The 24,824-nt window shown below is 40.6% G+C and overlaps 2 protein-coding genes across 2 annotated transcripts in view; both read right to left on the bottom strand.

Moving 5' to 3' along the window:
• Positions 1 to 1,831: 1,831 nt before the first annotated feature.
• Positions 1,832 to 7,585, bottom strand: gja10a (gap junction protein alpha 10 a). Its single transcript, XM_033643155.2, is given in 3 exon segments — positions 1,832 to 2,174; positions 2,176 to 2,239; positions 6,121 to 7,585. Coding segments are annotated over 3 exon segments (1,527 nt in total). The 5' UTR covers positions 7,553 to 7,585; the 3' UTR covers positions 1,832 to 2,143.
• An 8,150-nt stretch (positions 7,586 to 15,735) lies between these two features.
• ankrd6a (ankyrin repeat domain 6a) overlaps positions 15,736 to 24,824 on the bottom strand; it is a 32,623-nt gene continuing 23,534 nt past the window's right edge. Inside the window, exons 15-16 of the mRNA XM_033641943.2 lie at positions 24,248 to 24,618; positions 15,736 to 18,731 (exon numbers count right to left, since the gene is read on the bottom strand). Coding sequence (XP_033497834.1) covers positions 18,480 to 18,731; positions 24,248 to 24,618 — 623 coding nt within the window. The 3' untranslated portion in view covers positions 15,736 to 18,479. The remainder of the gene's footprint in view (positions 18,732 to 24,247; positions 24,619 to 24,824) is intronic.

Below are 24,824 nucleotides of genomic sequence, written 5' to 3'. Positions count from 1 at the left end.
CGAACAGTCTGCTCCTTTTGTTGTTAAACATTTTTGAACAAACTTTGTGTCAATCCTGATATTCTAGTGTGCGCTGGAAGTTTTTGAACTCTTGACTGTGATTTATCCTGCACCAGCTGGCACCTAGAAGAAGCACTGCGCCGCTGTGCACAGGGATTTACTATTTTTTTGTACAACGTCCTTTACTAACTTTTGCGGTGTTTGATCTTGCGGGGATGTAGCCATTTTTCTGCCATGGTTCGCATCCTGTAGGTGATATTTTTGTGGGCGTGTTACACCAAAACCTGTTTCCCCCCGGCAATATTTTTGCAAGCGCACCGTTGCTGTGGCACCGCCCAGAATGATTGTGATTGGTCTTAAAGTGAGAGTCGGTGCAGCCAGACCTTACTTTTCTTGAGAAAGGTCTGGTGAGCGAGACTAAGGGGAAGCAAACACCGACCTCCTGGGTAAAAGTTGGTGGTTGTTGGAACCATCCACCACCCCTCCCACCTGCCCTACTTTCATTGTTGTCCCGCAGTTTTGCCCCTCATGCTGCCGGGCACTATTAAACAATAACAGCCACGTATCATTCCGATGTGAAAGCATGGCTTTTTTTTCGTCAGTGTCTGATGTCGGAAGTCACTGACTAAGCACCGGCGTTCGACGACTTCGGAGTGAGACCGAGTTGAAAACACACACACAAAAAACTGTTCGAGGAAGTGGTAGACCAACAGCTCCTGTGATCAGCAGTGTTTTTCTCAGTGGAGTCTGGCTTTGAAGTGAGCTGTAAAACAGCTTCAGCTCCCCATCGGAAATCGCTGTCTGATGGCAAGATAAAGCAGGGAAATACTCTCAGTATAGTGTACTCTTAAACTGATATTCATTGTTCTAGGTGGGACTCTTTTTAGGTTGCTATAATATGTTTAATTGTTGACCTTGTCTATAGCAGTGCATCGGACCCCACCCTGTTTCTACAAACTGGGGGCATGCCCACTGACATCTACTGTTGGTAATACATTAAGAATGGATAAGTGCCTCATACAACCCCACTTCAAAAAATCCAAACTATCCTTTTATAGTTAATTCAGAGCTGTTATGTTGCATAGGATGCTGAAGTGTCCATCATCTCTGAGTGCAGCTCTAATCTAGGATCCAGTGTTTAAGTGGTTAAAGCAGTGGGTTTACACAGAAGAGTCTGCCCTTGAGTATTTTGGAATCAAATGCTTTTTTTTAAATTACAATACATGGTGGCCTACTAAAGGAAGCACTTATTTATTCCAATCTGTTTACAGAATGCGTTCATTACTCGAGTCTCAGTTGAACAGACTCTAAGCACTTATCTACCTGGATAATTCAGCATACCTCTTCTTATGGGTAAGGACTGTATGATAGACATGTAGACAGTTTCTGTGGTGTTGTTTCTAACTTTTTACAGTGGTTACTTCATTGTATTTGTAGATTTTGGTGAGCCATTTTTTACGTGTTCTTTTTTTTTTTTTTTGAGTACCTGATACATGACTGTTATATGCAGATCGAGCATTTGTGATTTCCTTTTTTATCTTTGAATGTTCAAATGACCTTTGTTTTGTTTTAATTCTTTTGTAAATATTGTGCAACATGTCATGTTTTGTTTATTTGATATGAAGAAAAGCATTTTGTCAAGGCATTTTTTCTTGAGAAATAAAACAAAAAGCATGAGAATTCTACAGTGTGCTGTTGGTGTGTGAATACCGATTCAGTATCTGTTGACAAAATGATTACTGTTTTGTTAAGAAGCATTTAATCTGAATACAATATAAAGTATCATAATTTCTCATGAGATGACCATATATAAATGACTATATACAGATACACATAGATTCTAATCAAGTCTTCAACTTAGAAGAAGTATTTGAAGCTTATGAAGTCCAGCAAACAGATCCTCTGAGGAGTTTGCTCCATAATCCATTGTGTCATGTCTGCATAATCTTCAAAATTCAGCCAACACATTTTTTAAAAAAGATACAATTCATTCCTGTTAGTGCCCACATGTAGATGTTCTAAGGTGCTTCAATTCCAAAACATGCTGGGCTTTGGCACTGTGTCCATTGTTTCATCATGGCTGAATGTTTCACTGCTTTTGGCCCTATGTGACTCGGGTGGTGAATCAATGTTGATGGCTGGATCATTGATAAAGTTTGTGGAACACAGCTCCCGCGGCCGTGACGTAAGCCTTGTCTCTTCACTTCTTCATGATAGAGGAGATATCCAGAAACATGCTCTGAGAAAGACAAGAGGACAGGTTTGACTTAGACTGGAGCTGCTGCTGGACAGAAAATACACACCTGGAATTCAGTAAAGCAAATATCTCTCAGTATGTGTCCAGTATCATAGCCTTAATGAGTAGCCTATCCATAACATGCATTTATATTTTTATCTTGGAACAAAGAATGATGAATAAAATCTAATCATTTCAAAATGAGTCTATGGAAGAAAACACTGAGCAGATTTAAACATCTTTTCAATAAAAACATTGCTGCTGATGAGGTGGCAATAGACAGAGCTTTAATATGAAATCTATAGAGGCCAGCAGAGGTCATGAAAAAAAAACCTATGTAAGAGGAATTGTAGGTGCAGATTAATGAATTAAAAGAACACAACACTGAGGTGTTTGTCAACACTTTTAACTTGTTAAAGGGAAATTAAAGATAACACAATTCTGTTGTGCAATAATTTGAGAGTATCTATAATATTCAGTGAATTAATTTGTGATTAAATGTCATGTGTTATAAAACTTTAAACAACTATTTTTTACTTTTACAGTAATTTTTCATGCCTCGTGCCAGTGACTGCCATGGCAGGAGGCATTGTGTTTTTTGTCCGTCTGTCCCATTCCCGTGTAGGGAAGCTATGAGTGGGAGTGATAGTGATAGTGTTATCTGAGAGGAAATCTCTTCAAATTTGGCACAAACGTCCACTTAGACTCAACCATGAACTGACAAGAATTTGGTGGACAAAGGTCAAGGTCATTGTGGCCTTGTGTCTATAATATTCTTGTGAATATGATATATCTGGAGGACCTTGAGGAAATCTCTTCAAATTTGGCACAATCGTTCACTTGGATATATAGATATTTTTTTTAATTTTATACACTTTATTAATCCCCCTGAGGGGAAATTCAATTTTTTCACTCTTTTTGTCATTAACACACAGGTCCGAAAGACACACACATGCACAAACAGGACCTATACATGCACAAAGTGGAGAGATGTCAGAGTGAGGGGGGCTGCCCTTGGTCGGGCGCCCCGAGCGGTTGGGGATTCAGTGCCTTGCTCAAGGGCACCTCGGCAGTGCCCAGGAGATGAACTGGCACCTCTCCAGCCACCAGTCCATGCTCCATATTTGGTCCGGACGGGGACTCGAGCAGGCGTGCCTCTGGTTCTCAACCCAAGTCCCAATGGACTGAGCTACTGCCAGTTCACTATAACAGTGAACTGATGACGGTGGTCAAAGGTCAAGGTCACTGTGACCTTACATCTGTTTCATTTGCATGGATGCAATATCTCAAGAGTGCCTTGAGGGAATTTCCTCAACTTTGGCACAAACCTTCACTTGGACTCAACATTGAACTGATTATATTTTGGTGGGCAAAGGTCAAGGTATTGTGATCTCAAAAACATATTTTTGGCAATAACTCAAGAATTCATATAATAATTATGACAGAATTTTACCCAACTGTCCGAAGGGACAACATTTTATATCCAAAAGGTCAGTGGTTAACTTCACTGTGACATAATAATGTTCTGCAAAAACACTTATCTTGCCATTACTCAACATCATATCTCAGGAAAAGAAAAAGATTTGGTCTGATACTGAATTGATGACACTAATGTTGGGTATCTATCTTGAAACTGTGCTGATTGTATAGATCGTCTACACTGCTGGTTTGAGGATGTGTGTGAAGCATTCATGTTATCGACTTTGGAGCTTCTTTGCAGCAACACCTTTGAAACATTGTCAACTGTCATGGCTACATATGAGTCTGGACAGACATGGATGTAAACTGTAACTGGAACTTGACTTACAGAGGCATACAACTGCCTGGCAGTAGTTTATTTTTGTTTTAGATTACATCTCATAATTGATATATTTATATGTGTTTATGTATTTATCCTTTGTTTTTAAAGCTGTTAATGTGTCTGATCTCATACAAGTAATATTACTTTGTAATACTAAATTCAGTGTTGTAAGGTCTGTGCATGTCTGTAATGGCAACACATTGCCTCCTGTCTGTTGCTGTTTTGCTTTTCCTGTCTGAACTGAAGGGAATTATCTGAAACTTAAGAACACTTTGATTTCTTCTCATTGCTTCCACTGAGAACATTGAATGGACAGAAGCTGCCAATTTGTCACTATTAGGTTTTGTCCAAATCAACAGAATTGAGCTTTCTCTCCCTCGTTCTCTCTTTAAAACACCACATCTCTTGTGCTGTCTCTTATATTACTTCCTTATTGACTCTTCTGCATCCATAACTGTTGCCCTTAAGTATTTTGGCCTCATTTGTTCATTCGCTGGTTGAACTTAGTGGACAAAATGCTTAATTTCATAACTCTACCAGTGAGTGAGCCTTAGAATAACTTTTTTCCCTTTAACCTCTTTGATAATACTCCAGCAGAAGCTTTATGTTTTGTACATATAACTGGTTAGACTATCGATGAAATCCAGGTGGGGCATAAGTTGCTCCCAAATTAGACTCACAAGTCAGTCTTTAGATGCTTTGCTTAACTAAAGACTGATGACTTTCTCCCTGATTTTGTGTTTAGATGGGCGGATACAATTTCAGAGTTTAAAAAAAACTCCCTACGTTGCAGAACCAATAGTAAATCTGCAGGGCGGTCCTTTGGTGGCTTGCTGAACTCTTGTGCTCGTAAACATAGTCCGACTAGAAACACGTGCAGCGGTACAAAATGGCTCAAGTCGCTGTAAGTCCTTCATTTCCACAGTCTTGTGGAGTGAGCCCATGTTTGATAAAACGGAGTTAAATCTCTCAGCATCCATTTTCAAGCTCTCTCTGTGTTTGTGTCCTTGCGGATGAGAAAAGGGGGTGCGCACATTTCCGGGAGGGCGTGTCCTTTTACAAAATGCAAGAGGCGTTGCTTTGTTGCCGGCTGTTTTCTCTGGTGTGTTAAACACACTTTAGAAAGGAGTGTCCCCAGACTATCAGAAGGCGGAGATCTCTGATTGTCTGGTGGCGAGACTACTCCCAAATTGTCAGGTGTTCTCTGTCCTTTATAACTTTGCCTTTGATGTTCTGGATTAGGGATGTCAACAGTTAACTGTTAATCAGTTAACTGACCAGAATAATTTGACTAGTTACGCATGTTGCTTCATAGGTTAATTTTGCTACTCTTCAGTTTACTGCTCTATGCACCACCTGGGTCTGGAAGGAGCTTTCTAGCTGGTGGTGCTGCTTATTGGTGATTACTGCGAGTAAGGTGTCTTGACCCAACAGTGTTGCTGTGAAATCACTTTGCCCAACCTCCAGTCTCTCCCCAGCTCCCCCCGTTAAGTAAGTGGCTAATTTTTAAACCATAAAACCTCTGTAACATTGTTTACTATGTTATCAGTGTTCACTCTGTTACCACTGTTTGCAGTGTCAGTGTGGCTGGTGATGCTAACACAGCTGACAATGCTAAAAGGGTTTTGCATCTCACAATGAAGCCACTTACTCATAGGTGATACCTAAGGGAAGACTAGAGGATGGGCACAATGTTTCTGCAATAACATGTTCCCCACCAGGATGGCATTACTAGCTGTAATCACCAAGCGCCGCTAGCCAGCTAACATTAGCTCCCACCCAACCCAGGTAGTGCGCAGTGCAGAGCAGCCAAGGAACAGGAGGCTGGGCGGTGGAGATGTTTCCGCATGTTAACGCAGCTGGCCAGCTGTTTGTTAGCAAATCCATTAGGCAATGATATAGAAGGCAAGACATTTCAATCACAAAACATAACAATTTCTCTTTTTTCTTCGTGTCTAAAAAATTAACCTGTTAATTACCAGTTAATGTTGGCCTATTGAAAGCAACATTAACCGAAATGGACATCCCTCTTCTGGGCTAGTATTAAACGATTCAGACACACGAGATAATCTCTGCTCTCTACTTGCCATTGACATTCTTCGGCCTCCAGCAGGCGGCATCATAGGCATGTCTCCCTGCAGGGAGCCCAGTTCATCCGACTCCTCTGAGGTATGTAAGGAAGGGCTCGTGGAGCCACTGATGGAGGACAAGCTCTCAGATGGTGGCCTGATCATGAAGCTGGTCTTCCTGGGGTTAGGGAGTAGGACCTCACTCCCTGTTGACTCCCTTCGCTCGTCCTCATCCAGGTCTCTGATAGCTCTGGGCCGTAAGGTGCTGGTGGACAGCAGAGCTGCCAAATGACTGGGGTGGGGGTGTTCCTCCTCACGGGGATCCTCATGATGACCGGTTGCACTTCTTTCCATATTGGACTCAGCAGAAGCCCAGGCTGGATGGTGGTCCACCACAGCTGTGTGGATCTCTGGACCTTCATGGGTTTCAGGGACACAGTTCTGGCCAGACCTGGATGGCATCCTAGGTTGGGGACAGATATAGCTGGTCTGACTGTGTCCCAGATGAGCCAAGTTGTTGTATCTTAGTGCATCCTGGTTGGCTTTGAGCCCAGTGTTGTAATAAGGAGGCTTTATGTCCGCCTCTGGAATCACTTTGAAGGTCTGAGTCAAAGGCCCATTGTGAGGTGATACATTGCTCATTACACAAAGGTGTGGCGAGGACGACTTCTTCTTGGACTTGTAAATCAAACTGTCATCTTCCGTGTACCTCTCTCCATACAGTGTCTGTTTGATTTTCCTGATGCCCAGGTGGGATATTTCCAAAATGTTGAGGAAAAGTGAAACACCAGCAATGGCGATCATGAACACCATGAAGATAGTCTTCTCTGTGGGCCTGGAGATGTAACAGTCTACACTGTTTGGGCAAGGCAGCCTCTCGCACTTATAGAGTGGATCCAGGCTGACACCATAGAGTGCATACTGGCCCAGGATGAAGCAGACCTCCACCACAGAGCGTGTAAGGATATGGATGATGTAGGTTCTCAACAGAGAGCCTCTGAGTGGAGCCTTCTTCACCTTTTTCTGCTCGTCCAGTCTCCTCAGCTCCCTCTCCACACGTTTCTGTTCAACCAAAGCCAACTCAGCCTCGTCCATCTCCTCCTTTAGCTGTGCCCGTCTGCGGTGGCGCTCCTTCTCCAGAGCTCGGATGCAGTAGAGGGCATGGCCCATATAGACCAGAGAGGGTGCAGAGACAAAGATGACCTGTAGGACCCAGAAGCGAATGAGGGAGATGGGAAAGGCACGGTCATAGCAGACCGCCTTGCAGCCTGGCTGGTCGGTGTTGCAGACAAACTCGGACTGCTCGTCATCCCATACATCCTCAGCAGCTGCACCCAGGATCAGCATGCGGAAGATGAAGAGTATGGTAAGCCAGATCTTGCCCACGATGGTGGAATGAATGTGGACCTCTTCTAGGATGCTGCCCAGCAGGTTCCAGTCACCCATGGTCAGCTTCTCACCACTTCACTGCCACATGTCTTCAAACTGTGGAGACACAGAATGCATATGCAACACATTAGCCTCACAAAGCTATATATATATCAATTTTCCTTATGAAACTCTAAAGAAAAGCCACAGTGCTTGGGTTTTAGTTTTACAGCTCAGGTCATCACCTCTGTTATAATACCATTGTACTCACTGAAGGCATTACTGAAATCCTGAGACATGGCAGCCTTACTAGAAATAAAACCAAGGTGACAAGAAACATAAACAGCAACAAAATGACAGCTTAGTCAGATTAGCTACTGCTTCCTTTGGATGTAAAACCAAAAGTGGGTGCAACAGTAATGTCACCTCTTTGCACAGGAAAATGCACAAGTGTGCACAGCTACTGTAAATGCAACAAGATAGTTGGGTTATAAGCTGTTGTGGATGTTTACAACAGGCAGTTTGGGGTAATTTTACCATTAAGGAACATTTTCTCTTCCATATTAATTTTGCTGACCTTGGAGTTTGTGTATAACCTCTCTCAAGTTCAATTTAGGACTAGATGACACTTGTGCTGTTGCACATACTTGAGACTATGAGTGGGAGTGATAGTGTTATCTGAGAGTTTCTGAGTGGGAGCAATTGGGATATGATTAGATGGATAAAAAGTAAGAAAGTTAAAGGTTAAAAGCTTCATTGGGGTTGTCAGGTGGGCACCCTCCTTCACAGGTGTAACAATGATACCTCCAGAGGGCTCATCGACAACCATCAAACTGCTTGTGTTTGTTACCCAGTTCCACCTATTTTCGGTGATGTTGTGGAGTTCCAAGATCCAAGAGGAATTACAAAGCTTTGGTGAGTACAACGTCATAATGAATTGGTGGCCAGATCTACAAAAATGACGCTATAATGAAACCCTTAGCTATCCTTTTAGAAGAATGCCTTACCTGCAAATATATATACCATTTGTATATCAGTTACCCCACGTTATGTTGAATTTTTAAAGAAAACATTGTTTTTCTCACATGCCTCCATGGTGGATGGAGAATCCAAAACAGGTGAGCATTCTTCGTTAATTGAGATAAACAGGGACTACATTCAACAGCAAAACTACATCAAAACACTGTTTACAAGCTGTCATACAACTTGTGCAGTATAATTCAAGTCTCATTTATATAGACCAGGGGTCAGCAAACTTTACTATTAAAAGAGCCATTATTGGCCAAAATAAAAAAAAAATGTCTGGAGCCACAAAACATATTTGAATAAGGGTAACAACCTATTAAGTCTAAATTAGCCCATCAATATTACAAATAGGTCTAAACGAGCATCTATTAATATGAGTAACTACAAAGTGGCTACTCTGCAGCTGGCTATTTGTAATTATTCGGTACTTTCACTTTGCAGCATTGGTGGTGAAAGCAAATGAATCTGTCCACACACTATTTAATCCTCTGCTTTCCTCCAAGACTTTTCCTTTTTCGGAATTCATAGCTAGCCATGCTGGAGAGACTCCAGGCTAAACACCACGACTAAAGTTCAGCAAAATGTAGAGCAAAGGCAACAGGTCATGGTCGTATGACTCACAGTTTAGTTGATGAAACGTTCAAACGTTTTTCAATTTGATGTATAGGCTACACAGTTTTACAATTGCAGAATGCAATGATCACTTTAGGCCTTCAACAATGACAAATGAAAATCTCAATGTTAAAAAATAACTGTTATTCATTTCCATATAATTGTAGGTCAGCGCCACATGGAGCCAATGGAAAAGGTCTAAAGAGTTGTCTGTGGCTCCAGAGCTGCAGGTTGCCTACCCCTGATCTAGACCTATGCTCAGTACTTCCCAAACACATATATTTTCATGAAAACATTATAATAGAAAACACTTCCACCTACCCATGGTGTAGTGCAGGGTACACACAGGTATACAGTGCAATCCACCTTTTTTCTGGCCGCTCACAGTTTACCCACCTATCAGCTGAAAGCTTTGGAATACATGAGAGAGTATACCTACTTCTTCCTTGGTAACCTACCCATCTACACAGTTGTCTAGTGGTAGTTGACAAGGTGGGTACATATATATATATATATATATATATATATATATATATTCTAATAGCTTTTTGGCTGTTAGGTGGGTATACTGTAAACGGCCAGAAAAAAAAAGATAGGTGTACCTCATATACCCTCCACCACACCACTGCTGCCTACGAGTAACGCGCAGTATGATCTCCGCCTGAGCACACTTCAAACGCACGCACTTATGTGTTCTATATAGTAAGGTTTTAGTGAAAATATATGTGTGCAAGCAAATGACTGGATAAATGAGACCTGCATTATACTGAACGAGTTGTAGGAGAGTTTGTAAACTGAGGTTTAGATATAGTTTTGTTGTTATTAAACGTGGTCGCTGTTGACTTCAATTCATGAAGGATGTTTGCCTTTTTGGATTCTCCGTTCACTGTGGAGGCATGCAAGATAAATAAAGTTTTCGTCACTAATTCAAGGCAACACACAGTGAGTAATTGATATACATTTGAGGGTCATTTTGCAGATGAAGTATTCCTGTAAGAGTAAGTCTGGTGTTGCTGTGTAATTCTTTACATCCCGTGAAAAGACCCAAACCAATACCAATCTCATAATACTTTCTGACCTCCCTATCCGGTCCATGGCTCTCAGACATACATCTTTGAGATCTCAGAAAGATATAGATTCTTTTTTTTTTTTTTTTTTAAATATTGGTAATTTCCAGAACCCATCAATCACTGTAGTTTTTAACAATTGTTACTCAAACAGGAGGAAATAGTGTATTTGTTGAGGACTATTTTCAGCAGCAGATTAATCCACATTTGATTCAGTGTTGTGTGGAATGGAACTGAGTCAATAAACTAGTGTGTGTTCATGGCAATGAAGGAACATGTCACCAAGTGCAACAGTGTGACTCATTGATGTGTTTCAGCAACAACTGAGCTCTATGGCACAGATGAAGAACATGTATCAGGCTTTGATCCACACAATACTTGTTAGTATGACACATTCATTGTTAGTTCAAATATGCACATGGCATTTGTTGACATAAATAAAAATATATAACATTACTAGAATGAAAAACATCTGAAAAAAACATACTGAAAATGTATTGATGTTCAAACTGGACCAATCAGCAAACTGAGGTTAGTGTTTAGAAGTTGATGTAACAATCTTCAGAAATAGAAACTTCCAAACATCAAAAAACAGAATTCAAAGATGTTCTCAATACATAGTCAAACTTATTTACACGGCTGATTGCTTTTGGTTTTCCAGTTTTAAAGTTGCACCAGCTACTGACATCCTATCAAGTGGTGAGCTCGTCTAATCAGGTGTGACAGGGTTCATGTTTATGTCTGACTAATGATGTTTTACAGCCTGGGTCAAAACCAGCCCTGTCCCAAGCAAGTGTTTGGTCCAACCAAAGAGAAGAAGAGAGGACTCAGACTGTGCTCTGGCATTGTGACGCAATGTACAACAAAGTTTAAGTACATTTATGTATGTGCTGCCTATAACTGGAAAATCCCACCCTTAAACTTAGATCCATAGTGTTTTGGAATAAAATGAATAAAATGTTGTCTGACATGGTTTAGGCTTTTTATTTGAAATATTCCATCAAAAGAGTTTGATGTGCATTTAGAGCTTATAGTATACCCTAGTATATCACCATGCCAGATGCAGAGCTCTAGCATTTATTTCATTACTCAGTCTATGATCAACCCGGCAGCCAAAAGAAAATATTGGCATTGTAAATCTCTGCAAACCACAAATACATTACATTTGTACATTTCATACATATGGTGGATGCTGTGACACCAAGGTGAGACACCTGCCAAGCTGCAGATCACTGTTCAAAACCAACAAAAACGGTTGCTCTTTAGCAACTCAGTGCTCGGATGTTTCTTTGGGATGCAACACTGTTTATTTAGTGGGGATAGTGCCATGAAAAGAGGTTGTGTTTTAATTAGACATTGCTGCTTTTCCGGCAGGGATTATGCCCCCAAAAGTGGGTATTTTAAGCCAAAACATGATCTTTTACTAACCATAACCAGTGGTTTTTGTGTCTAAGCCTAACCGCATATTAACAGCGTTGCTGATACATAAAGTTTCAGCATATCCACCAATAATGTAGTAAAAATGTAATTTATCCGTGGTTTGCAGATTTGATGCCAACATCATTTTTTTCTGGTGGCTGGGGTACTGTGGTGCAGCTCCAGAACTTGTCCCCATGTAAACATCATCACAATAGTCTGGGGTTTGGAGACTCTTGTTTTCAAAGGAGATGTCTTCAGGACTCCAGTGATTTTATTGTATCTCTGGTATTTGAACCCCCTGATGGTCTTTTTCAAGGTACCTGAAAAAAAGTTTGGTTGAAACATCAGTCCCACTGTGTCAGCGTGTGATCTAAATGTTGGTGATACAATCATATCATTGGAGCTTAGTGTGCGTCATCCTCTTGTCGAATATGTCCTTGCCATGACCAGCACATAATTTTTGGCGTGCATTCACCAGACAGCTCGTGCTGATACAGACGCCTTTACACTCAAAATCAAATGGAACTGTGCTGTGGTGTGGAAATAACATGCAAACTCTATTTTATGATGGATTTTAGAAGTATGCAAAAGAAATGCACCCAGCTTAGTCTTTTCTGTTAGAAGGTCATAAGGCCATGTGAGAAAACTATTTTACATGAATCTGGAAGCATGCCATTACAGCAAATTCAATGAATCAACCATTGCAGCAGTACTTACATATCACTGGTATGGCTTCCCTCTTTGCCTCTTGATGCACTTCATTGTTTTTGTATAAGCATCCCAGGAAGTGAGTGTCTCTGTATGGCTACCCCATGGAGGTGTTTGGTGATCCTCTTGTGCTGGTTCCAAACTCCAGTCCACATCCCTCAGCTCTCCTCTTGCCTTTGTCTTTGTCTGTGTATGTGTGCACTTTGGCAGCCTGTGTGCTGGGAGTGCTCTCCCGTGTAACATGTAGGGTTCACAGGATGTGAGCATCGATTGCCTCCCGACAGGACAATGCCCCCCACCCTGCTACTACCCCCTCCCTTCTCCCACGCCAGCAGTGCCAACTCTAACCAGTGCCATCAATATCAGCCTCTCTGAAAGAGAGAGGTGATATTTGTTTACGGCTGGACTAGGCCCTCAACATACAGATGTAACTGAATAAACAGGGAGGCCTTAACATCTGTCTAAGAGGGATGGTGTGGTTTGATGGGTTGGGTCTTACTTGCTGTCTTGCATACAGCTTTTAATTTGGCATGTCAGGGTTGTAACTATCTGGCATCCCTGATTTCAATCCAACAAAGTATGTACAGGGACACTGTAAAAGTCTGCATTTGAAAATTGGGAATTACTTTTGGCATCATTTGCATTTTGTTCTAATCTAGTTAAAGCTTGCAGCACTTATATTTTCATATTAACAACTGGTCAAATGTCTACATGTAATGTAAAAGGTGTCACTTGTAGCGATGGACCCACAAGACTTATTACCAACTCTCCTCTTCCATTAGCATCTTTTAGTTTGTAACTGTTTCGGTTTTGTACGGAGCCCTAAAGTTCCAAAGGTGGTATGTTTTTTTTTAATCTTCTGTTTTCAGTATTAAAGCCCTGACATACCAAGCCAACGGTCAGCCGTTGGTCAAAGTTGGGCTGTTGGTGAGCGTCTGCCATCCTCGTCAGTGTGGTGTGTTCCGCACCAATTCAGCATGTTTACTGCTTGTGCACTTTAATTCCTGCAGCTTTAAAATAACTCAAAAATTTGATGAGAGATTTTCAAATGCAAATGCTAAAATATTATAACATTTAAAACAACAACCAAACAACAAAAATATAGGATTTTTCTCGCCACATAAGCAAAAAATAAGCAGCCCAAAATTGACTTGATATAACTAGCATTTTATTTTTAATTATTTATGCAGATATACATTATAGCAGTACTTATCCACCTTTACCATTACACGTATGGCCCATTTACTGCCCTCATACTTCCATGCGTCCTATACGTTGGCTTAGATACAGTCAACTGATGGCACTAGAGGGCAGAGTCAAGAGTTTCACACAACAACAAATGAGATGATGGTGGAGAAGATTATAATTTTGTACCTTTTAACAGAGGTAGTGTTGTAGATGATGGAGGCAATTAGGCAATCTGTAAATTGTTAATGTCTTTATACTGTTAGAATATTGTTAATTAATTCTGTAGGTTTTTCTACAGTCCATGCATTATTTCAGCTGTGTATGGTGTACTGAGCAATGTCATTTAGACCAGATCGCACTGCTGTATGTCAAACTATTTAACAATGACATGACACAGGCATGAGTTTTTAGCATACTGAATGCTGACAGTGTCCTGGTCAGGGAGGCTCACAGACCCCCTCCCTCAGAACACAGAGTAAAGCAATAGTACATATTACTGGCTTGATTTGAGAGCCCTGGTGCTTGGCTGCATAAAATGACCAGCTGTGCCTGGAGGGCCTTTAATTAGGTTTCCATCGCGCTCTGACAGAGTCAATGGAGCATTGATTTGATTTTCCCTTCAGAAGCTGCGGCTGTGGTCACTGAGGCCAAATGCCAGATGTCACACCAGGATCATTGGATTACACAACCAATGGCTGCTTCATGAGCTCCGCCCAGCAGCCTGACTGACAGTTGAGAGGTGGGACTTTGTCCTGTCTGTCTGTTTGTTGACACCAGATCAACAATCGAACAGTTTGTCTTTTCTTGGTAGGACTTTCAGTTCATTTTGTAATATCAATTCACTTGCTGTCACTGTGGACATTTTCTCAGTAAATTTTGAGGTGCTTGTAATTTACTGAAGTATTTCCATTAAATGCTACTTCATGTACTTTACTCATTCAGATGGAAAATGTACTTTTTATTGCACTACAAATTTAGATTTTTTATGAAGATAATCTTAAAAAAATGATGCATTATTATAGATTAAACTTCCTGATGATATAATTATTGGGTGTGTCATCTCCATCAGTTGTCTTTTAAACTGATCATAATTAGCTTCACCCTTACCAACTTAAAATACTGAGTAGAATGCAGAGTAATGCATCAGCAGTAATAATCTTGACCCAAAAATTGTAATAATATTTTATGCATTTGACTTTACTTGACAGTAGACAGTTTAAAGAGAGAGGAAACAGGGTGAGCAAGAGATGAGCGACTTCCCCAACGGTTCTCTGCCACAATCAATAAATGAGTGCTATTTAAATAAATTATAACTATTATTACTACTATTACTTCAATTTTAAAAAACAAGAAACTCATCCATGTCTGAAATCCAACCAAATTTGATATTTCATATAACTTTGGTTATATATTTGGTTGCATATCTTATGGAACAATATTTTATCAAAAACAAAAAGTGGTTTGTGTGTGTGTGTGTGTGTGTGTGTGTGTGTGTGTGTGTATGTGTGTGGTTCTTGCCGTCTTGTGTTCAGAAGAAAAAAGAATTGAAAAAAAAAAGACTGTGACCTTTCCTCTGTTTCACAGTTCCACCAACAACATCAATCCTCTTTTGCTTTGCTGTTTTCACACTGTATGAGGCAGAGTGTACTGTGCGTCTATGATACACTACACACGCTGAAACAGTCGATCATTCCCTCATTTTTATTCCAAATGCCTCATGTTGTTCAGGTCAGGCTGTTATCAACCTGATATCGATAGACTGAACCCGACATTGTGTGCTTCATTTTGTGGCCTGACTCTCAGGACATTGGAACTGGGCCTCTTATTTGCATTTAAATCTTTAATGTTAAGGTATTTTGTGTCACATGGCTGGTTACATGCTGACATTCTGTCAGTGCACAGCAACATACATTAACCAAACATTCTGTCACAGTAACCTGTACCACATTGCGGCTGCTGTGATCTGTGTACTGTAATACCAGGGAATCATTTCCAATGGGGACAGAGGGGACTTGTCCCTTTCACTTTTCAAAATCCTTTACAGGTTTTTTTTTACAGTTCAATTTGATTATTGGCTTAAAGACCACTAAACTGTGTACTTTTCTGTCTAACTGCCAAACCCCAGATGGGAAGCTTGGCTCCAGTTGCATATACCTGCTCATAGTCTTGGTGGAGGTTGTTGTTGCAGAATGCAGATTGTGAAGAAGAGTGCAGACAGTTGAATAAAAGTCCTACAACTCCTTTTGGGTAAAACACTCATTCAGCTGGTTTTATTTACAGATAATCTTCATTAAAAAGATGCTAGAACTGATCATCAGTCAAAGATAATGCTGTAAAGAACAGTGCTCCTTGTAATAAAGAAATAAAACATTATTAATTGAGTTTAAATGCCCATTGTTGACTTTGGAAATAGCTGATTGGATTTAATATCAAAAGATAATATTTATCATAAAAACTACCAGATGTCTGTCAAGGAAATTATAGTTGAGAATTGGCTTAATACATTATAATTCAGAAATATATATATGTTATATATATCATATATTAACATATAACCATGGTCCAGTCAGCTCTAATCTAGTACATGAAACAGCCCCACCCCCCTCAAGTTCAACAGTTCAACACTTCACTTCCTCTCCAAAGAGCAGACCTCCTTCACTGAACTGACCAACTCCCCAGACATATCACCATCAGTACTTTGGGAAACATCAAAAGCAGTTCTTTTGGGGACATATCACCTCACTTTCCACATTTAACGAGGAAAAAAAAGAAGGAATGAAAAAACATCAGACCTGGAACATAGACTGAAACACCCATACTCCCAACATCCTCAGTCCACTAATGAAATACAGGAAATTAAGACACAGCTCCAAAATATCATACATTGACAGACCCAATTCATACAAGTAACTGGGTCTTTGAACACGATGGAAATAAAGGTAAATTCTTTGTCAATCAGCTAAAAAGAAACAAAGATCACTCATTACAGCAATTCAAGACACACACGAATTTAATGTATGACCCAAAAGACATAAACACAACTTTTTATGATCTCTAATAATCATAATAAAACTAATTAAACTATTAATAATAGTAATAATGATACAGACTCTGCTATTCAGATAAAATATCAAGTATTTCCAACATAACCAATATTCACACCTCTCAATGCTTCACACTGCAGGGGGCACATAAAAGGTGCCCTCTCTCAATTATTGCTTGCCATTTTCACTTAAGCTCTTGCAGCTGCCATACAGTTTCACAGGTATACAAATAAGACATTTTCACCACAAAATCAGTTTATACGCAGATGACATCCTCTTATACCCAACAAAATCCCTTAACAGCCCTACCAAAAGTCACTGATCTCACACCCATATTCTCAAACATTTCTGATAATTCCATAAATTTATATGATCTAAAATTCTACCGCTCTGTGAGGAAGACTGGAATGCTGCATCTAAATTCCTGTTACAGTAACAGGTAACATTATATACATGATACCTTGCTGTAAATAATTTTACCAAGCTGTCAAAGATTTTCCTTCTGAATTATGCTCCATTATTAAAAAGCAACAAGGAAGACCTCACCCTCTGGGACAACTTGTTGATCTCACTAATTGGAATAATAGCAGTAGTGAAAATTACTATACTACCAAAAATAAACTATTTTCTCTATAACCCTGGTCCAACCTACACATTTGTTCCACACTTTAGACTATATCTCGACCAAATCTCACTGGAAACATGATAAACCACTAATTAAATGATCTACTCTGCACAAATCAAGAGACCATGGAGGCCTGGCTGCCCAAAATTTCTAATTCTACCCCCTAGTAAATCATCTACAGTATATAGTCATATGGTTGCAAGAAAATCAACAATCACAACACCCCTGGCTGGATATAGAACAATATGATTATGATCAATTTAATGACTCTGACCTTTTGGTGGAATTCAACACCAAAAAAAAAAAAAAGAAAAAAAAGTGGACGCCTGACAACCTCAAATAAATGTACCCCTATCTTGCACAACGCAGACTATCAGATCAAAAAACAAACCACTAGCATTTTATTCATGGAAAAGGACAAGGAATCACACTCTTATTTGATCATGGCTCAGTTATTCCTCACAAAACACTAAAAGAGCTTTTTGCATTATTCACAACTAAAACACTGTTTAAAAGGAAACATCACCACATCTACCAGCTTTCTGGAACCACCCCCATTGTCCAATCAACTCAAACTCAAAGCCACTCAGAATAGCGTTCATAATTCAAAAACTTGCATACTTCTAATAAAAACAGACAACCATCTCTGATGACCTGTCCATGACTGGGAAAAGATCTTGCTGTCACCATTTATAGCAAATCCTGGAAGCACATCTACAACAAAGTCTTCTCAATGATGCATAACTCCAAACTACAGCTTATTCTCAGACAATGACACCTGTACACACAGCACATTCAATACCATAGATGGCTACCTTCTTGCCATCTGGCTCTGCCCCCTGATTCAAACATTCTGGACATACATTACACAAAATATCCTCTGTATGTCTGCTGTGAGATCTCTCCTCAGTTGAACCACCACTGAAATGTGAACAACCCATACTAGTTGCCTAAACAATTGGTAAAAAGGATATTTTACTAAACTGGAAAGACAGAAATAATCCTTTCAATTTCCAAGTGGCACCTTTTACTATCTGAATACATTTAAAGAGTTACAAGTAACAAGTAACATTAACATTAAAGTAACACAAGTAACATTAAAAAAAACAAAAAACAAATAGATTAATTTCAGGGATGTTGGAACCCATTCCTCAATATCAATAATGTCTCCCTGTTTAACACAAACCATTATACATACATACAAACACACATGGACATATCGCCAACCCGGTAACAACCTCCCCCTACTGCCCGTAAGATCACTGCCTCCACTTTCACATCCCTGCAAAGACCCTTCATGCTGACACAGCTAAATTTCAAAGTGCAGAAGGTAATCCATTCTCCGTCACTCTTTCTTCGTCATTAGTCACTGTCAGGGTGCACAGGCCTTCTGCTTTCTCATTGGTCTTCAACCTCTCAAGCTCCTCCTCCAGCATGCTTATTTGCTGCAGCAGCTCCCTCCTGTCCTGCTGGGCTCTGAGCTCCGTCTGCTGCTCCACCTCCACGAGCTTCCTCTCGTACCAGCGTTCCAACTGAGTTGACACCGTCTCAAAGAAGCGCTGAGTCACCTGACCGGAAGGCGAAAGCACACTTGAAGTGGTTTGGAGTTTTAAGATCAGCTCATATTCAATTTGTTTCCCTCGATGAGAAGACTGATATCAGTCTAATGTCTGAGTGATAAGTAGAAGGTAAGAGCAGGGAGGCCATAGGCCAAGCTTAGCATAAAGACTGAGGACTGCCCATTGTTCGGATGGGCCAAAATTCCTAAGAACTGTTGGTCCAAAAAAATGTACCATTGGCCTAAAAGTAGGGATGCACCGAAATTAATATTTGTGGCCAAAGCCGAATAATATTAAACGCTTGGCTGAATACCGAGTACCGAATACCGAATATCGTTGTTTAGTTTTTCATTAGTTTTTGCAGATGAACCCCCTCCAGATTAGTGTTGTCATGGTACCAAAATTGGATCCCACTGTATGATACCAATGAAAATATCATGGTTCTGAGTAGTATCACGATACCACAGTGAAAATGAGGCAGATGTGCCTTTTGTCATTTATAAAAAGATAAATCACTTTTCTATAATACATCAATGATATTTCAATGGAATAAATTACTTATTGACTTATTCATACTTCAAAAACAGCATCAATGAGTGATGAACATAGGGGGGATCAAAATAAAATAAATAAATAAAATAAGAATCAACCAGCCACCCTCCTCCCCTTCATAAGTAAAGAACAGTCCCTAAAGTGCGGTGAGGTTTGTGAGCCGTGAACGGCTCATTTCTCCTCTGACACGTCACATACCTGTGTTCGGCTGGCTCAGCTGTTCAGGTACTTCTGGGCAGTCATGACGCCAAGAAGAGGATATTATTGGAGCCGACATATCCGTCGCCGGTAAGCCGATGGCCGCCGTATTTGACAGGAATACATTACTGTCTGTGTCTGTGACCCCTGTTCAACCCGCAATCGGTGGGATTCGCCTTTTGTTTCTGCTGGTTGAAATCTGTAGGCTGCTCGCTCAGCGTGCTGAATGATTTAAGCCTATTTTGCTCGCTCAAAACTATTTTTAGTCGCAAATGCGAGTGCAGTGAGGGACGGATTGCCACACTGCCAACATTTTACTCCGCGCGTCATGGCACGCTGTTTGATTGCGTTATCAAAACGCCGCTATTATTCAGCCTTGCTTTTAACTTATTCCACTGAATACCAAATGTGTGTTTTTTTGCAATATTCGGCCGAATATATTCAGTTACCGAATATTTGGTGCATCCCTACCTAAAAGCCCATCTCTCCAACTGCCCATTATCCCAAAAACAAACACCCAGTGCTTCAAAGTCTGGTTTCTCTGAACATACACACTCTCAAATGTTCGCATTGTACATTTCTGTAAACCACAGACACATTCTCATTGTCAGCAGTGCTGTGATGAATGTGTGGTTAATTTTCAGCATAAAAAACACTCATGTTTTGGCTCTAAATACAGATCAGTAGCTTAAACATTTTGAGGAAACTAAAACTACCTGCAGAGAGTGTGTATATTTGGAGAAACAGGACTTTGGAGCAATTGGTGTTTGCTTTTGGGATAACAGCTTGTTGGGAGAACAGCTTTCCGTCCAATTTGGACATTTTTCTTACTAATGTGGCCTTGGGATTTTGGGCCGTTGGAGTGATGCTATGGCACCTTAAGACTCAGGGGGATACTGCTGGCCTGGTTCACTCCAAAATTCAAAAATACACCTACCAACACCTCTAAAGCTTTAATGAATACATTGAATCTCAACAGTTTAATAGAGATACAATGGTGGCACAGTGGTGCAGTGGTTAGCACTGTGAGGTCAAGAGTTTGCATGTTCACCCTGTGTTTCTCTTGGTACTTTGGTTTCCTCCCACAGTCCAGGTTCGGTCGACTGGCGACTCTACGTTGTCTGTTGGTGTCCTAGATGATTGTCCTTCATTATGTCAGCCCTGTGATTGACTCCCAGTCAAACACAATGGCAGCTGGGATCAGCTCCAGCCCCCTGTGACCCTCTAAGCATAAGGAGATTGGATGGATGGATACAACCTGTAAATCAGTTAGCTTTAGAGGTGTTGGTAAATGTTTTATCCCTCTTTGGACAGTCAGGCTGGATGTTTCCCTCTGTTCCAAGTCTTTAGGCTAAACTCAGTGCAGAGCTGGAGTTAGGAGGTATTTAGCTTAGCTTAGCATTAAGACTGTAAGCCCAGCTCTGCACTTGAGACACAGACGAGATTGATATTGATCTACTCACCTCACTTTGAGAGAGAAATGGAACAACATTTCTTTCAAAAATGACCCATTCCTTTTGTAGTACTGTATGTTCTTGTAAAATATCTTAGTGTCTTACTGTATTTTCATAGGCCATCATTTATATCAGTTTGAAAAATTGCATTCACAAAGTTAATTGCTGAAATCACTACAAAGTCTATCATGTCAACAAACATGATCAGAGAGTAAACAAGTCAACAGTTTATCTTGATTGTCTAAAGTTCTTTATTTAATGAGCAACAGAAAGTGAACACACCTGTAATGTTGCTAATAATCTGTCATTAAAGAGGGAAACTGTGTGCACACAGCTACAATAAGTAATAAGTAAAATAAGAAATAGGTCATAGCTGAAGCAGGAGGTGGATCTATGTAGACAGTTTGGATAATACTTCTACTGATCACCTTTGCTTTATTTCTAGTTTTTACTTGCAGGGGGTCTGACTGCTTGCCTATCTTGACCCCTCTTGACCCTGTTTTTAGAGATGTCTTGAGCTATTAACTTTCTATGGAAGTGAATCATGACCAATATTTAAATTAAAATGCATTTGCAGAAATGCTTTATCATTTTAAGAATGTGGCTGCATTATTTGACTCATAAATAAAACTAATCATCAGTCATCCTATTTGCATTTTAATTTTCTTCTTCAAGACTGCTCATTCTTTTACTTAATTAAAATGAAAAAGAAAAAGACATTTGAGATTTAATTTTCAAAATATGCCCCAGCAAATAGATACCAAAATTCAATTTGAAATGTAAAATTTGAAAATTAAAATGCATTTGCAGAAATGCTTTTTCATTTTAAGAATGTGGCTGCATTATTTCACTCATAAATAAAATTAATAATCAATCAACCTTTCTGGCAACAATTAAATCCAGTTAAAGTCCAGTTGCCTACGATTAATTGTTGCCAGAATGGAATTGACCTGGATAAATGAGAATATCCACAGATCATCAACCTATTTGCATTTTCATTTTCTTTTTCAAGACTGCTTATTTTATGCCATAATCAAAAAGAAAACAAAGAGGACATTGCTATTTCGTTTTCGTTGTCTGCCCTGCAAAATATTGCCCATAATTTGAAAACGATTTGGCAATCTGAGCGGTGCAGGAGAGTGACGTCAGTAGCTGCTCTTCTTCAGCTCCGTGCTGACCATGCTACCCATCTAATACGGTAGGGGGGGCGGTGTGCATATTTGATATATGGACGCTTCACAGATCATGGTGCTCCCTGAGATTGTGCAGACACTGTTAGAATTAGCTGCCCAGGTGGATTCTAATATTATATCTGAGTCTGATGCCCGTGACCGAGTTGAGCAGGCCATAGAGAGCTTGGCTGCATACTCTGCCGTCACAGATTCAGACGTTAATGAGGTTGCCTTAGCTAACCTCTCTTCAGTCCTGGAATGACTAGATGCTGTGGAGCCTCAAAGGGGATAAAGACGACCAGCCATGTGGTTGGACTTCATACATATTTTCTTAACGCTTGAAGTTTCAATCTTTACTAAAGTGTATGTCATCCAAGAGAGACAAAAACAACAATGGAATGGTCAAAGTTGTCATATTGACATTTAAAAACTGAAAAGTTGCCAGCAGCCCAGTGAAATAATTTTTTTTTTTAAAGAGGAAGAGGCAGCAAAACATCCTTTCAGTTTTAGTTATAGTTGACTTATATATGTAAAACTTGCCATAGTGTAACCATAGTGGTTGCATAACCATTAAACCAGCCACAACTCAGCCCTGAGCAAGAGTAAGGGTTCTTGGCTGACCAATTAAGGGACTGCAGTGTTTCTAGCTCCACCTTTTAGTGTCAGATCAGTGTACTAAGTACAGAGGGGTGTAGAAAAATGGTTCTACTGGTTGGTACTTGGTTTTCACATTAACATACTTTTCATCGTTGGGCTTGGGGGAAGGTATCAAGCATTTTCAAATTAAAACACTGGACAAAAAGGACCTGTATCCGGAAAGATCCAATGATATACAAGTTTATGGATCTGTCACATATCCATACGTTAGGGCAACTTGACTTGAGCCGGCCAGTCCAAGTGAAATCACAAGTCACTGGTGTTAAAGTCCAAGTTGAGTTTCAAGTCTTTTTTTTATTTTGTTGAGTTGAGTCTAAAGTCATCAAATTTGTGACACGAGTCTGACTCGAGTCCAAGTCATGTGACTCAAGTCCCCAGTTCTGTTAACTGGGTGGGTACAGCATTATTATTAGTGATAAAAAAATGATGGCCAAAACTATTAAAATCAGACTTACATTGTAATAAAATAGACTTATCCTCTAACAGTGTGTTCACACCGGCCGCAAGTAAAATATTTGCCTCGCTCTACTCGCACGAGTTTGACCGCTGGAATATTTGTTTTTACTTTCACATTCGCGCGAGTAATAGAATACACAACTTGCGAATATTCGCCAAAAGAGAAGAGGAAGGTATGAAAGATGGCCCTTTGGGCTTACGTAGGAGGGGCTACCGCCATATATAAAATGAAATTATTATTATTATTCCCGCTATTTCTTTCTCTCATCGGCCATGACTGAGGTGGCTACCATTGCTGCATTGTACCTACTGTGGCAGTCCGAGATTCGTCGGAAACCCAAGTGCTGACGTGTCTGGGTCCACGGCATCCTCCGGAGATGCACACAGCTGGGAGAATATCATCATCTTCTCCAGGAGCTGCGCCTGGACGACGGCCGCTTCCAGCCCTATTTCAGGCTGACCACGGCCCAGTTCGATGACCTGTTGGGTAGGATCGGTGCCAGGATCTCCCGCCAGGACACCAACTTTCCGTCTGCGGAGCGCCTGTCCATCTGTCTCCGGTGAGTTTTTTGCATGTGAAAATCAATAAATATTCACTGTATCCGGCAAGTCACATGTCGCCTGAATGAATGTTGTTTACTACAACGGCATGAATCCCAAATTAAGTTATTGATTAGGAACAACACGGGGCAGGGGCGGGTGGGACAGCAGCACGTCAGTGACATCGGTGACGACAGGAACATCTCAACGATGATAGGCTGCCCCGACATAGCATCAAGCGAATATTTCGCTCGAGTTCAATATGTTGTACTTGGGCGAATGACGCGAATGACGCGAATTTCGCGTGTTCGCTCCATTCGCGTTGCACCATCCACGTCATTCGCGCCGCCAGCACTATTCACATCTTTACATTGACTTTGTATGTAATCTTGTCGCGCAAAAAATTCGCCCCGTGCCCGGTGTGAACACACTGTAAGGCTTAAAGTACAAAGGCCAAAAGTATGTTTTGGAGCATGTTTGTTTGATTGACACTCACCTCCATAGCATGTTGATTGTTCCTTTCCTGCCTGAATGTGGGCTCAGTGGGACGGTCAATGAAGAACTCCAGTGTTCTGCTGCCCTCACTGTGTACTCCTGTATGCCTGCCTGCACTCATCAGCTCTCCAAAGTGCTTCCTTTCTTGTCTGTCAGAGCTAAACTGCTGCTGTTGGATTGGTCTGGGTCCCCCGTCGCTGATGCTGGACTGGCTGCTGCTGCTTGAGAAGCCCTCCCCATACAGGGGCACCACTGCTGCAGTGGAACTGTCCTGCACTCCTGGATGCTGACAGAGGGGGTCAACAGTGCCCAGCAGGATGCCTGAGCTGTGGTTGGCATGCAGAGGGAACAGGGCTGTGTTCTCATAGTCTTCTGATAACAGAGAAAAAAATTGAGAGAGCCTCTTCAATAGGGATGGTTTTTATATATCTTCATAGCAAATAACTATATTACAGTGGCATGCAAAAGTTTGGGCACCCCTGGTCAACATCTTGTTTACTTTGAAAAGTTAAGTAAGTAGAAGAAGATCTGATCTGCAACAGGTATGAAGTTAGAGATGAAACATACTTTTCAACATT

The sequence above is a fragment of the Epinephelus lanceolatus genome, chromosome 15 (genome assembly GCF_041903045.1).
Source record: "Epinephelus lanceolatus isolate andai-2023 chromosome 15, ASM4190304v1, whole genome shotgun sequence".
Classification (NCBI taxonomy): Eukaryota; Metazoa; Chordata; class Actinopteri; order Perciformes; family Serranidae; genus Epinephelus; species Epinephelus lanceolatus.
Note: the sequence above shows the minus strand (reverse complement) of the source record. Positions and strands in the feature narration are given on the sequence as shown.